The sequence below is a fragment of the Balearica regulorum genome, chromosome 2, assembly GCF_011004875.1.
Source record: "Balearica regulorum gibbericeps isolate bBalReg1 chromosome 2, bBalReg1.pri, whole genome shotgun sequence".
NCBI lineage: Eukaryota > Metazoa > Chordata > Aves > Gruiformes > Gruidae > Balearica > Balearica regulorum.
This window is the reverse complement of record NC_046185.1, coordinates 41,654,449-41,670,365: the sequence shown is the minus strand read 5'-3', so window position 1 is coordinate 41,670,365 and position 15,917 is coordinate 41,654,449. Positions and strand designations below refer to the sequence as shown.

At 39.9% G+C, this 15,917-nt stretch overlaps 1 protein-coding gene across 1 annotated transcript; it reads right to left on the bottom strand.

Moving 5' to 3' along the window:
- Positions 1-4,953: 4,953 nt before the first annotated feature.
- Positions 4,954-12,342, bottom strand: CYP7A1 (cytochrome P450 family 7 subfamily A member 1). The gene is made up of 6 exons (XM_010309583.2): positions 12,193-12,342; positions 10,606-10,846; positions 9,151-9,764; positions 7,671-7,801; positions 6,550-6,725; positions 4,954-5,901 (listed from the first exon to the last, which is right to left on the bottom strand). Exons 1-6 carry the CDS (start codon positions 12,270-12,272, stop codon positions 5,602-5,604), a joined length of 1,542 nt encoding a protein of 513 aa, XP_010307885.1. The 5' UTR covers positions 12,273-12,342; the 3' UTR covers positions 4,954-5,601.
- Between the last annotated feature and the right edge of the window lie 3,575 nt (positions 12,343-15,917).

Here is a 15,917-nt window from a genome sequence, read left to right as displayed (position 1 = left end):
GACAGACTGCAGGCATAATTATGATCAAGCCCCCCTCTGTGAGATGTTTAATTGTGTTGATCTTAATGTGGTGTAAATGAGAACAGATCTTGTCCCTATCTTCAGGCTGCTGCCATGCAACTGTAGCAGTCTGTGCAGTTCATAAATGGTGAATACCTATTTATACTGCTACAGCTATCCATTTACACCAAGACCATGAAGACTATCTTTTGAAGCAGCCTATTGACAACTAAGCTATAGTTATCACTAAAATTTATTTCGTGCTTTCAGGAAAAACTCATTACTTTTCCTCTTTGTCCTTCCTCTTTTTTTTCCTTCAGACACTTGCACAAAATGTCTTGTTATAAACACTAGTTTATCCTGATATTTGTACAGTAAAATCCAAAAACAATTTAAGAACTTTAGGTAGGACTTCAAAATCATGTTCAAAACCACAGTCACCAAAACCACTGTTGACAAGTTGAAGAGTGGCTCCCTGAACTCGGTGGCAGCTCTGTTACTAGGTGCCTACATTTCTGCTTCTGTTTCAGCCCAGAAGTGCTCTAGTTTTGACTGAGAAAGCAACACTTTGCACACAGCTTTGACCCTCAGCCCATCGGGGTCCATAGACCAGGAGGTCCTTTCCCTCTGCCATTGGGGAGCTCCTCAACGCAAGCTTTGCAGATCAAGTTCCCACACAACACAGTGGCAGCTTCTTCCTTTTAAAATTTGGCTAGGATGGTTTTAGCTTTATCTTGTCAAGCAGTTCCAGGCTGAACCTTAACCTTGAGAAAATCACCAGTGTGCTGCAGATCACAAGGGCCAGGTCCCAACCACTGAGAACCCCCACACACTGCATCCTCCTGCTCCCTAGCCTGCCACTGCTGCCTCCAAGTGTGGCGGCTGCTGCTGCTCCACGCTCACGCTGCTGGAAAGGAGCTGGTTCAGCCTCTGGAGGCAGATGACTCTGACCAGGGTAGGTTTACATGACCCTTAACATCCAGCAAAAGCTTCTCTGGGGTAGTTTCTCTGTGAATGAATCCCAGCTGGTGAACAACAGCTATGGCCAACATGGTTTCAGCCATGTGAAACTATCTTGTTTTCTGATAAGGTGTCTTGTTTCATTAGTAAGCTCATCATGTCACCTCCAAGAACTCCATGATGAGGTAAAGATTTCTTTTAGCCTGAAAAATGTAAAACATTTTCACTGCCTGGATTCCAGCTGCTCAGCCAAAATGCCTCCTTCTGCTGGGTTATGAGCCACCTGCTCCCACTCAGCTGCCTGCCTCTTGCTCCTAATCCCAAGAACACTGTGCAGAGGCACCTGGCTAGCCCCATGCAGAGCTCATCTGGGTCCAGAAAAGCTTGAGCACTTAAACTCCTTGGTGTGCCTAATCTTTAATGTGCTTGTGCCCCCCTCAGGAGGTACCCCTCGCCCTTACTCACCCTTTGCAGGACAACCACAAGGTGAGTCGTCCCCTGGGGTGGACTCAGTTCCCTCTTCTACCTCAGGGACTTCTATCCCATGTTGAAATTGAATCTTTTCTCAGCTACGAGAGCACTTTAGCTATAAAGGTACCAGCAGGGAGTCATGCAAATCATCCTGTTGAATCTGTTCCCTTTTTTTCAGAGAAAACAGGCTACAGATTCCCTGAGAAAAGGAGTGAATGCCTGAGTTAACCTAATAGTTAGGGTTCTCACCTGGGAGGTGAGGTCTTTGCCCCGCTTCTGCCCATATCTCTTTATCCATTCTACCTAGTAAAGATGTAATGTGAAATGCTCACACAACCCATGGCAGAGACTGCCTCCTTTCCACCAGCCTGGATCTGCCCTATATTTTTCTAATTGATCTTATAGTCGTTAGTCTTACTTTTTTTGGTCTCCTGTCTCAAGAAAATACTACTATTAGGAGAGGCAGCAAAGAGAATTGCGCTGTCATAACCTTGCGGTGTCCATGACCCTAGCAAGGCAGATGACTATTGATTGCTAAGTATTTGATTACATTAGTTGAGGCATAGCAGCCACAGACTTTGTACTCTTTTCTCCCCTCACTTGCATCTGTGTGACTCTGGTAACAAGGGTTTAACTGAGGTTAGAAAATCAGCAGCCATGGCGGCAAACCAGAATACTTGTGTATAGTCCACTATTAAAAAAAAAAATTAAAAATCCCTATCCAAAACTGTTCAAAACTCTTCATCTCTATGTCTTTTGTCAAAAAGTGTAAGAGTGCTCAGGGGGTTATGCTGCATAACACTAGGTCAACATTAAAAAGAGGCATTGCTCCGCACAGTCCTCTGAAGATGTGCTGAACTCCTGCTCACGTTGCAGGAGTTCAGAACTGGGCAGCAGGAGCTGGTTACCTCTGTGGTTTTATGCACTGAAGGTCAGTGCACAGGTTATGGGTCCAGCTGTCCATGGAGAATTGCTACCCCAGCACCAGAGGAAGGATGGGAGGCTGAGTGGCAAGGGTGCCACTCCCGCAAGAGTTTGGGCAGGAGCCCCTGAACCACCCTGGCGGGACCCTGTGTATGGCCTGGCAACGGTGCTGGCTTCTGCCAATTTACAATGACAGTGCAGTTGAGGCATTGGGCTTGGGTGCGATGGATACGGACCCTCGTGCCTACCCCTCTGCTGTGCTTTGTTACCTGGGAATGGTCTTGCTGCCTCTGTTAGGAAATCTTTGAATTAGCTCTCCAGGAGAGCAATGTGAGGTGTACAAAAGCTGGCTGTTTTAAAGAATGCAGATCTGTATTTGTTATTATTGCAAGATAGTTGCGTTTCATGACATTTGGGAGCTCTGGCCATTCCTTAGTCATATCTGCCCCTGCAGGAGTATATCTCTTTTCCATTGGCCTTGGTTTTCTTAAGATGTCTTTGAAAAAAACCAAAAAACTTTGTACTTTGCATATTTGAGTAAATAATTTTTAAAGCAAAATTGTTCATCATCTGCATGAATATGTATTACATTTTTTTTAAAAAAAGTTTCTTTTAATTGCAAATAGGCTTTTAAGAGAATCAGTTTAGATTATTTCCATTAGACATTTTTAGGGGTTTATTCAAGTTGCAATGAAGCACTCTTTGTTCTAGAATGTCAACAATTTTAGCACTGACTTTAAAGCCAAACATAAATTTGTAAACAGCAGTCCAGCCTGACAGAATTTCACAATTTTTATTTGTTTGCTCTTCATCTGCTTGGTGCAAAATTAGCTGAAGGCTACAGACAAAACCTAATGTATTTGTACCATTTATCTGGTGCATTCTGAACATTAAAGACTGAACTAATCCTCACTGAAAAAAAAACAAAACCCAATATGAAAAAGTAAACCTCAAACAGAAACTGAAGCTTTACTCTATATGCTTGCTTCAATGAAAAACGTGGCTGAACTTTTAGTTAAAATGCTGACGGGATTGAAGGACCAGAGAGACCACACCTATACCTTCCCTAATACCCTCTGTAGATCTGCCCGTGTAGCAAGTATCCAGAAAGAATGAAAAAGGAATATAAGGGGAAGAATTAGTAGTTGAGTAGTTTTTACCTTTCCCTCACTTCTCTATGGTTGGAATTCTTTGGGTAGCTGGAAGTCAGATCAGCTCTAGAAGCTACCAAATGCTTCAATTTCTCATAGACCAAGGGAGCTGAAAGAAAACATTAAACCACAGTCAGGGCAGTCTGGAGCAGTCATTCTGAAGGAGACAAGAGGATGTAAAAGAAGGCTTAATTTTCCAGGGAATCTAGAATTAGTTTAGCAGTCCTCCTCTTATCTTTTATTATCTGCTGTTATAATTTTATGTTGAATTCCTTTTCATCAAGGAAGGGTATTTTGTTTAAAACATTGCATAGCCTTGCTACCCTCAAAAAGTGTTGTTTTAAGCAGAATTTGTTTAAGAAAGGGGGAATAGATACTCTAATGGTAATAATATGTGCCAGGGTACATGTAATTACAATAATGTCAGGCTTTCATGTGTTCTCTGAGTCAGTGCTAACTTACATTGAATGTGCTGTAATTTATATAAATCATACAAAAATATAATTGACAGAAGTATGAAAACAAGCTGTACCTAAAGACTGGATACTTCTCTTACCAAGAGAACCAAAGTAATAATTCAAAATCACTTGCATTATACATATTGCAAATGGCAATGAATTGGTGCTCTCTGTTCTCCTTTGAAAATGAAAAAATATTAAATAAAATTGCAAATACAACACACAGGCAATAAATAATCACACGCTACAGAATCTTTTTATTTACCTTTGAATATTTAGCATAGTGGACAGTGAGAAGAGAAACAGGTACATAATTTAAAGCAAAGCAAATCAATCCAGAATTCCATGTTTAGGAAGAGTGCTATCAGCTACACTGGATGTCTTGCCAGAATGTGAAATTTGAAAACATCTAATAGTCCTGTATCTCATCTTCTGTGATGAGGCTTACTTTTGAGGCAAGGACAAAAGGTCAGACTATAAGTCCTTAGAAACACACAAAACCAGGATAACAATGATATTTTAAGTCCATTTGTTCTTTTCATTTGCAGGTGATAAGAAAGCTATCTCTTTCAGCCTGAAGATGTTTCATTAAAAAATAGACTTTTTTTGACATCTATCCATCCATCATTTGCAGCAGAAAAGGACAGGGATGTTACAGAGAACCAAATTGTATTATCCCTGGAACAATTGTTCTTATGGACATGCCACCACTAAAAGTGAAATGTGTGGGCATACTACCCATGATAACTTTAATGGAAGTAGACTATGAAGACTTAAGGAGTATGACTGATGGAAGCTTATGGAAAGATGGGAATTCAGAGAATGATGCAAAATACAACCAGAATCACTGGTGGATATATGGTGGCTATTTATTTATGCTGGCGTTTGAGCTGGCTAGTTTAAAGCTGGTGTAGGTGGCTGCGGATGAGTGCATAAATCTTTGATAATGTTAAGACATTAAAATGACAAACAGTCTAGAGATGCATTTGGTTAAGCCAATATCATTTATTTTAATACAGTTACAGCTTTCTGAAAAGAAGTATATTACAATGAATATAATACAAGTTTTGCAGTTTCACTAGAACGTGAACATTTTTGTAGATTTTCTTCAAGTCTTTTTCTAGTTTTTCATAAAACCATAAAGGTACTTCCCTAGGAAACTCTCCCTTCCCCACCATGAATCTACCTTTATACAACAAAATTTTTATTTCATCTGTGAGGAGAACCACCATCCCCAACATTTCAATCATAAAAAAGAATAAGTTTTAACTGTAGTTGAATTTTGACAATTATTTTGACAGCTAATGAAATTTTAACTCTGGGAAAGCATTTGCTGACAGAGAAAAAAAAGAACTACTGTACATGCACAACTCAGAAGCTTAACTTGCATTTCAAAATGGTTGGTAAACGGGGAAACATTTGTATCAACACACTGCGTTAAACCCACTGCATGCTCGTACAGTAATGGTATACGTTATGCATTTTCCATTAGACTGATGAATTAGCATCTTCATACAGATTTTGCCCCAAGACTTGCAACATTTCACTTGCATTTATACATAAAATACATATAAAGTATATGTTATATAGTCCATTTATATAGTACATAGTTTATATGTATAATATAAAATATATATTCATAGACATTTAAGTCTATACCTGAAATCAATGTCATTGGCTGGTTGCAAAATACCCAATCCTGCACGGGATTGATCTAAAGAAGGACATTGCACGTTATTGTCCACAAGCTCTATCTCAAAATATGAAAATATCAAAGCCAAAAATTGTTTAATTTCATGGACAGCAAATAACCTGCCAGGGCATTTTGCTATGCCTGTCCCAAATGGCATATAGTAATACTTTAACTTGCGACCGTTGCGGTAGAAGTCAGTCTTTTCTTCTCCATTCTCACTGAGAAAGCGATCATATTTGAATGTCTGTAATAAAACCCACAAAAGAGTTACTTGACATTTGAATACCTCCGAAGACTAGATAATGCCATGAAGACACAAAATACAGGCAGGGAAGAAGAGCCTCTAGCAGTAAGCATTGTACGGGACAGTTTTCACCCTTCACAGTAGCACCAGGCTCCACGGTGCTGTTTTGGAAAGGGTGCTCCCTGAGAAGTTCTGGCAGCAGGACAACATCATCCCAGGTTCTTTGCTGGTAACTCTCCTTTTCTTTTCTGACCTCTTAAAATAAGGATTATAACCTGCATCCTTGTTCATGCAGCAAAACTGGAAGATTTCTCATTCCGTGCCTTTGGGAAAGTGTTATCCTTGTCCTTGTCCTCCCTCGAACCTCCATAATGGTGACCTTTCCTCACTGAGGAAGGCAGTAGGTAGAAGGCTTGGGTCTTGGGTTGGCAGCGCACTGTTTGGTTACACCAGAACATGTTTTGCAGATAGCGCTTGCACCAACTTTGCTCTTTTTCTTGCCTATCATTGAGCTTCCAAGTGTAAGAACAGACTGGAGAACAACAGAAAACCAGTCAGGGTGGGGAGCACCCCTGATACATTCTCTGTTAAAAAGCATTTTAGCTTCTGCTAGAGCTCAGAGTTTAATGTACTTTGATAAATACTTACCAAGGGATCAGCATAGATTTCTGGATCAAAATGCAACAGCTGAGGATAAAGAGCTACAATATCATCCCTGCGAATGTTGTAAAAATCATTCTCTAAGTGCAAAGTGAAATCCTCCTTGGCAACTCGGAAAGTCATGGATGCACTCGATAGCCTCATTGCCTCCTTGATGATGCTGTCTACAGAGAGACGAAAAGGAACAATTACCATGGAAATAGTATGTGTATGTCCTTGGGGGAGGCCATGCATTTTGAACTATTTCAAACCCATTATCAAGCTCTGCATTTATTAGAAGAAATATTTTAACACTAACTTTCTAAACACCTAAGAAGTGTCTTTCTCATTTCTTTTTAGCATTATCCCTTCTGCAGATAACATCGAGAACATAATCTGCTTTCCCCTAGAAAAATACTTATAGTTGGTGCAGCAGAATATTTGAAAGTGAGACACATTTTCACTCTGAGATAAAAAGAACAAACCAGTCAAAACTGGAAACATAACAAAAAAACAGTGCAGTGATCAGGATTTTCTGAAACTTTAAGTGGTGGTGCATAGAAACCAGTATTCATAAAAAGTAATTTGGGTTTTTTTTGTTTCAGTATAAGCTGATTTTTTTTTTTTTTTAAAAAGAACACTAGTTAAAAGGGGACACCTTCAAAATTCTCTGTAACTTGGACACTTTTGAAAAATGTGCCTATAATTTGAAAAATATTAAGAAGAAATAAAAGCAATGGTATTAGAAGATATTGCTTCATATCATAAGAATTGGGATAAAAAATTTGGCAACACCCTTTTATTTGATCTAACGTCATTACTAAACAAAATATTTTTTCTGAATTATCCATGGGTCCCCAATACTATGTTATGTAGCTGTGCAGCAGTACTGAAACATGCCATTACCCACAAAAACGTGCTATTTGTGTGAATTTTGATACTGTCAGTACCACCTGGGACATTGGGAAGACTGATTGTGTTGGCTACTGCTATGGAACATACAGGTCTTTGTTCTAGTGTTTGTTGGCTAGTTCCATAGTAATTCCATAGGAGGCATTTATATGGTAACAAAGAGAAGACTGTGAAAATTGTGGGGTGATTTCTGGTACCTCTGCATAAAATAATCATACCTAGTACTGGCATATTATCCAGCTGTTTTCGGTTCAAGGAAATATGTTTGTCATCTAAGCTGATCTTCTCTCCAGCACTTTCCAAAATGCTTTGCACTTCTTTGGTAGCAGCTCTTATTGCTTCTGGACTCCTAAGAAAAAAAAAAGAGCAGAAAGTGTAACATAATTTTACACTCAAGAATGCTTTAAAAAGGGAGTTTGCCATGAACTTTCTTCCTGACTAATATTTAGTTTGTTAGCTGACAACTGCAACCTTCTAAAATGAAAATCTTGCAGCAAAATGCTGCAATGACACTTTTTCATGTCTTGGCAAAGGTACGATAGCTTCAAAAAAAGGAATGGAACCCCATTTGATCCTGTCTCCAATGACAAGTGGGACAGAACTGATGTCCATAACCAGGTAATAAACAGTAACGTCACTAAAAAGCAATGCCAAGAATAGGAAATAAAACAATCGGTTGTAGATTAGGAAATAGCCCCGCTGTGGGTAGAAAGTTTAGGAATAGGATCATAGATCAGTTTTATAACATCACTTATCCTGGATGAAGTCCTATTATGTGGCAATATTCTGTCTAGCTGAAAAGAATCTTCCTAATACTAAAAGTCCACATAGTATCCTTCACCGTCTCTAGACTTTGTCACAGACACAGAATCTATGAGCTATGGTGAAATACATATAGATAATAATATAAGACGCAATAGTGTCTTGATGAAGGCACAATCAATCATGGTGTTAAAAACCTGCAAGGCCAGAAGACCTAAAGTCAATGCATTCTTGGAATGAAAAGTACTGAAGAACCTCAGATAGTAGCATTGGCAGGTAGATATGAGAGTGCAAGCCACCAGCTAAATAAAAATGTCAGCAATTTAGATTCATACTTAAGAGTTACTCATGCTGAGGTAGATTATAGTCCACAGAGGCCCACTCTAAAATGGACATTTAATAGTATTATTTGAACTGTGCACTCCTCTCATGAGTAACAAGCTCAGCAGCTGCAGTCTATACTGCAACCTCAGTAGGATCTATCAACATATAAACTATTTTCTATTAAGTATCTGTGAAAACAATAATGAAGTTAAAGGTCATTTTGCCTGCTCTAGTGAGATGGTCTAAAAATGTCCGATTATATTGGGAGCCTTCAATACAATTAATGTTCTGACTGCAACCAGCACTTTAAATGTCATATCACATAGATTTACTCCAAAGCTTTCTTGACAAAGTGTAGCATTGCCCTGGAGTGGGTGGGTTTTTTTAGAAAAAAACTTCTACAGAATTGCTCTGTGGTACCAGTACTCGGTCTCAGACGAGTGAAGGGGCTTTCTGTGGAAGTCCAAAACAACATGCCACTTCTGTTGTAATCAGTAAGCTTTTTGACGCTGATGAGGTATCAAGCGATAGAATTTGCCTGTAGTAATGAACTGGTTTCTGAAAAGTAACAAACATTTTTCTTATTTGGAAGCAAGAAGCATTGGTACTTACTTAAGAAGATAGAACAAGCTCCAAAATGTGGCAGGAATGGTGTTGGCTTGTGAGGCCCAGAGCACCGCCACGTGGGTCTTTGCTTTTTCCATGTCATCGAAGGTTGACAGAGTATCATTCAGGAACATGCGGAGGGTGACAAGCTCAGAGAGGTTGTCCCTCTTCAGGAGGTTCTTGTGGAGGAGCGCCTCTCCCAGCTTCTCACGTGCGCTGTGGGCACTCTTGAAGAGGTGGATAGGCAGCCCTGCCACGAGGGCTGGAAAGATCCTATCAAATTCCTTGAAGTTTTCGAGGGCATTTAGGATATGAGCTCTCTCAGTTTCCTGCTTTGATGATAGATTTTTGTCCTGATTTGAATTAAATTCTTTACCAAAAAGTGTTAAAAAGCCAGACTCGAACATCACCTGGCAACAGAACGTATAAAGTCCTTCTGTCACCCAGGCATTAGACTGAAGTTTAGATGTTCTTGACTGCAGCATGACATATTGTAGGTTTTCCATCATTGCTTCAATGAGGGCATCTAGGGCATTACCTTGAAGGGTTCTTATGAAAGTCTGATGAAAATTTTCAGTGGTGTTTCCCTCTGCTGGGTCAATGCTACCATGCCCAAAAGCCTGTCACAAAATAAATTGTATGCATAATAAATAAGGCCTGCCGTAACCTTGATGATAAAGTCTAACAGAAATTAAAGCCAAAGTACAACTTCATAGCTTATTAGAGGGAAGCATAGTAAGTGCTATTAATACTAGAACAGATACTTCCTCAGTGAACCATAGCAGTTAAGTAGGCAAATGAAAGTAGATTTGGATAGATGCTTACAGATAAATGGGTGTGATTGATTGCCTAGACCTTAGTTCAAGTCCCATTGACTTCAACAAGAGACTTTTTGCTTACTTCACTAAGAGTTTGACTGAGCTCCTACTGTGTTGTATCTTTTTTTATAAGGCATTAGGACCAAATCTCCTGAAGAAGGTTTCAGTTTCAGCAAGCTATATTATAATTTTGCAGATGGTGCCAATTGTATTTCTACTTTAGCAATTTGGGATACTATATGACTAAATATTGTCACTCTTGGACAATCCAAATCACTGCAAATTTCCTTTCCTTTACTGTTGGAGTGGTGAGGCACTGGAACAGGTTGCCCAGAGAGGTTGTGGATGCCCCATCCCTGGAAGTGTTCGAGGCCAGGTTGGATGGGGCTTTGGGCAACCTGGTCTAGTGGAGGGTGTCCCTGCCCATGGCAAGGGGGGTTGGAATGAGGTGATCTTTGAAGTCCCTTCCAACCCAAACCAGTCCATGATTCTATGAAAAAGAGACCCCAATGTTTTAAACCAATGGAAGTGCAGAAATGTGAACCCAATTATATTTCAAAGGCGTAGTTATACTATAGGGACTCACTGGGTAGCCAGCAGATACTTCGCATGTTAGATATTAAAACCATTTTTAAAGTGGTACCTTGGCAGAAGTAGCAAAATGGAACTTTTTCCAGTCCAGGTGTTTTCCTTGGCGTATCAATGCATGGTATGAAAAAGGGTCAGTGAGGAAATGAATGTATTTCCCCGCTACTCGGCAAGTGAAAATGTGGCCATGCTTCTTCTGCTTTTCTCTGAGGAACTCAAGGGGGTTGGCACCGAACTGCAAGGCACATCCCAGGTATGGAAGGAACCCATTTTCAAGTGGTGGCTCACCTTGTCGTCTACAAAACACAAACAAAAGCTGAATTTAGAAGCACATATAAAGATCTCTCCTCCAGGACTACCAGGTAAGTAAAATGATGATGCTAGACTTTTTGTAATGGGAAAAAAAATGTTAAAAAACCCAACAAACAAATAGTATATTGACAAATAATTTTCTCCCCTTTAAGGAGTAAACCTATTGTGAGGTTTATGGTATACCAGAAAAAATAACTTTAACAGCCTGTATTATAATAAACATAATAAACCACAGTTTGATTATGTCATTTTTCTTTCCCCTAGATCAGGAGTATATTTTTCAGTTGTTTAAATGTAACATTGTTGCCACCAGCTAACACGCACAGTTACATAATTGTCCCATAAATGAATAATCCATCCCACTAATATTGTCTGATATATTTTTGGGCAACGGCATTCACAATTCAATTTGAATACCAAGGGGAATAACCTTTTCAGCATAGAAAGTTTGTTATTATTGGCATACCCCATTTGGACCATATCCTGCTGAAAACTGTGGGAATTTTGCCATGATCTTCAGTAAGCATAAGAGTTAGCCTTTGAGGCAAAGTGTCATTAAGTACATACTTTAAGTTAACCATATACTTAAAGTGAAGCATACACTTAAATGACATTTTTTTATGCTGAGTCAGAAAACTACTTTCCTGCATAAGGACACCATGGCTGCTAAAATAACTTTCAGATAACACTTTAGCTTTTCTAGTAAATTCCTGATGGTTATTATTTACAGTTAGTTATTTTCACCTTTTTAAATTAAACTTTTAAAAGTAAAACCAGAAAATGACAGCTGAAAAATACAAAATTACAATAGGTAAGCAAATTACTTGCTCCTTATGTAAATGTGCCAGTAGGACAAATGCTTTTAAGGAATATGTATTCAACATAGTAAGGTAGATAAATATTATGTGTATTAAACTGTGTAACTAGATATGATAGACTGATAATATGAAAATGTTTGTAAGTAGGTATTAAACTAGAATTAGATGTAAGTAGGTATTAGCTGTGATTACAATGCAGGTAAAACTATAGTCCAGTACTTCAGGAAATCAGAACATGCATATTTGTATTGTAATTACCTCATTTATGCATAGATTTGTATCTACAGCTATGTCTGGGCGTTACCTACCTCACTATTATTAAAAAGCCTGTACACAAAAATTCTGTTGTAAAATAAATCTCCCAAAAGACCAAACTACAGTGTTGCCCATGCTATCCTGCATCTGTCCATCTGATAGTCTTAAGACTACACTTCTTTTAGTTATGTACGCAGTATATTTGACAGAAATAAAGGCTAGGTACACTGAGATGCGTTCACAAAGAGATTCCTTACCTCCTCCTCCTCCCTAGAAGAAACCAAAACACACAACAAAGTATTATCACTGTTCCCCAGATCCACGATGCTATGAACATTTCTGGTAATGCCCAAAAACTTCCAAGTGGAAAACTGGTAACTACCGCTATGGCAGGAGAGGTGACTGAGAATGATACAGAAAACAGGTCACAATTTATATACAGAAGGTGCACCACTGTATCTAATGGCCTTCAGTCAACCCAGCAAGCTATTGATTAACCATTTCTGGAGAGAGCCTGTTTTGTCTCTGTTCTAACATCTTTGCAGAGAGCTTCACTGGATTGATGCAGACAGTTGCAGACATGGCCTTGAGCTGATGTCATGTATCAGTAGTGGCTCCAAAGTAATCATATAGCTGTAATAGTTGATAATTTGAAGGTCTGGCAGGTGTGTTTTGATCTATCCTGCAGATTTACCAATTGCAGTTTATAGTTCAAGTTTAGCAATATATGAAATGGCTACTGACAGCTGTCCAGAGGGTTCAGACTGGGCTACATGGTGGCTGCAGTTTGTGTGGTCCTTCAGCTGCCAGCTTGCTCATCCCCTCTTGTCCCCTTCTTGTGGGACTGCCCTCACTCTGGTGTGCCACAGTGAGAGGGAATGGTGGGGGGGTCAGCTGCAGGTAACAGGATGGTTGCAGTGATGGATTTACTCCTTCTAACAATGTTTCTCTGGTAGAAAGGGAAGAATGGGCTTTCTATGATGCAGCATGTGAGAGAAGCAAGCAGGATTAGGCAACTACACTGTTGTTTTCTTCAATGTCCTTGGATCACCTTTTACTCTCCCATTTAAATCTTCTGCTTTCTGTCTTTGCTCCAAGCTGTACAGCACCAACTCAGTCAACTTTGCAGCCTTGGAATATGGTCTCTGGTCCTGTTTCAGGAAAACTCTGTAAAACGTATTGAATTTTCAGAACCTAGAGGACCAAGGCCCCCCCCCATTTTTTTTTTTTTTTCGCTAATTCAGTCCTTTCTGCTTAAATATATCCCTGTGTACCCATTTTCTCTTATCATCCACATTGAGTTCTGCCATATCCTGTCTATACATTGCTAAGTCCTTTCTGATGTGCTGCGTAGGCACATTCCTAGCCCTGAAGAGGTGCCACTTCAAGTATAAATGCTGCAGAGTGGCCAGGAGAACAACAGGAGAGATAAATATTGCTAATTCAGGGGGAAAATTATCTAGATTGGAGAAGGAAGGAAAGGAGTAAAGAACCTGTGTGTGAGAGAGGACTGGGTTAAGTGGGGAACCAACTGCAAAGGGCCAAATGAGAGATTAGAACAAAAAGTCTACTAGCTGTGGGCTGGAGATAATCCAGGCATAAAGTAACTGCAGGAGGTATTGCAGCTGCCCAAAGGTCAGCGCTGGGAGTGCTCCTGGACATGCTCCTATTTGGTAGCAAGTATGCCGGGCTTCTCCTTGCTGTGTTCCCTCAAGGCTAAGCTGTGGGGAATAGGAAAGCAGTTTTGGTGCTCAGAAGAGGGAAAAGGGTAAGCTGGGATGAATTTAGTGATCATTAAATAGAAATCCTCTCTGGTGTCTCGATTAAAGACTTCAAGAAAAGTTAAAGAAAAAGTCATGAGGGCTATGCTGCTTTTTGTTTGAAATTATTAAGTACCATGACTAACTTGCATAGTGAGGGTTGTTGGATGGCCATTGAAAAAAAGGACATGACTATGTTATTTCTCTTATGATATTAATTTAATCACTTAGGATTAAACCTTTTTCCTTTTCTGTTGCTAAGTGGTTAGAGTTCAAACTTTGGCTTGCCCCTAGCATCTGCCATTAAGCCATGGAGGAGGCAGCTCAGGCAGCATATAGTGATGTCTCACTAGCCATGCCGGGCCTAATATGTTTCTAAGAGAGAAACTGATGGGGTTTAGTCACTTTTTCAGGCTCACTTTTGTACCAGTTTTTGTTGGTGGCCCTGCAGCTGTATGAGAAAATAGTAAAGATTCGGACTTTTCACCAAAGTCTGCCACTTTGAGTACTACACTGAAGGCATTGAGCTGCAAATCTGGTAGATGGGAGTATTGTCCTGGCCTCAAACCAAGGATGGCAGTGACGCATGGGATAGCTCTGTGCAAATGCCATTACATTTGAGACAATTTTTAAGTTTCTATACTGAAGAAAAAAGCTTCATACAGCATTGAGATATGCCCTCACTTAATCTAATAGCCAACTCTCTTTGCATGTCAGCTCGTGATCCAGTCCCCCACCTCATTTCCATTTAAGCACAAGTGTTTCTTATATTTTCCTAGAAAAACTGCTTTTTCATCAGCTGACTTTAGCCTATTATAACGTAATTGCTTTATAAAATCCATGCTTTCCCATTTCCTGCTTGTTTCTGTTATCGCAAATTTCAGTTCTGGGTGTCATCTTTGACTACCTCCTATCTTCATCCTAAACAAGTGTGATCATTTGATTATGTTTGTGCCTAATTTGTAATGAATTTGTAGGTCTCAGCCTTTTTATGTCCAAACAACACTGAATAAGAAAGTTGGAAGCTTCTGTCAGTTTTGTATCTAATGAACAGGAATAACGTTTAACCAGCAATAGATACCTGTGGCTCCTCGTGCTATCATGTGTTGCACCAAGCAGAGCTGCCAGTCACACGTGCCTTTTCCTTACTTGCTTTGGGTAGTTGTGCTGCAGTGTGATGATAACATCGTTTATAAATGGCATCCTGCTGCCACAACAGGAATAACTTCTCTAAAGCTGCCCACCTGCTTTCTCTTTTTGATTAGTACATATATAATAGTACTAAAAGTGTAACCAGATGTAGGAAGAGAACAGGAGCTGCTTGGCAGCCTACCTTAAATAATTGCTCTTTCTGTCAGGAAAATCAAATGTGCTCCCTCTTTTCCATTTAAGAGACCTTTATGTGGCAGCACCCTTGACAAATAGCTATTATGACAGGACAGTCAGTCCCACATAGTTTGAGGTGCTTCCCAGTGCTAGATCATCTCCCACCTAGTTTCTTAAATAGCCAATCTATAGCCTCAAAGCCAGCCAGTACTATAGTAGGCTGCAGGCTGTGACGTATGTCCTTGTGATAAACGTAAGCAGAAGAGTTGTCTGCCACAGATACAGCCCCAAATTCAGCAGATGAGAAGTATGATTCTCCTTTCGTTTATATCAATGGGCATAAGGCTTCCCTGATTTTTCAGCAGCACCAGTTAGGTGCCCTGACTTTCTGGATGTTTTTTTGGCATTCTTCAGTTTCAGACAGAGACATGACACCTGGCTGGGTCCCATTTCCCACTGCCAAAGCTCAGGCAGTTGCCACCAATCTGTACAGCAGGGCTTGAAGGCACCTTGTTGTCCCACTGATGGACTGGTAATACATTTTCTGCAGCACACTGTGTGTTATGCGTGAGGTTGGCTCTCTTGTCCCAGTCCAAAAGGGCAACCCATAGGAGCTATGAATGCAGTCAGAAAAAACTTACTGATTCGTCTTGCCTTGGCTTTGTGAAGCAGACTCCTAGCACAAATGGTAAGAAGAATATTCATGCAAAGACCTGACATGATTTGGGCTCAAGACTCACTTCAGGCCAAAGATACCAGCAGGAATAAAGGACTATGTATCTTTGAATGAGTAAGCCTTGGTCATTGCAGGTTTGAATATGGGGGTTCATTCCTCAAGAGCAGTGGAGAAACTCGGCAATGCATTGGATGGTAGTTAGAAAATGCAAAACCTTTTA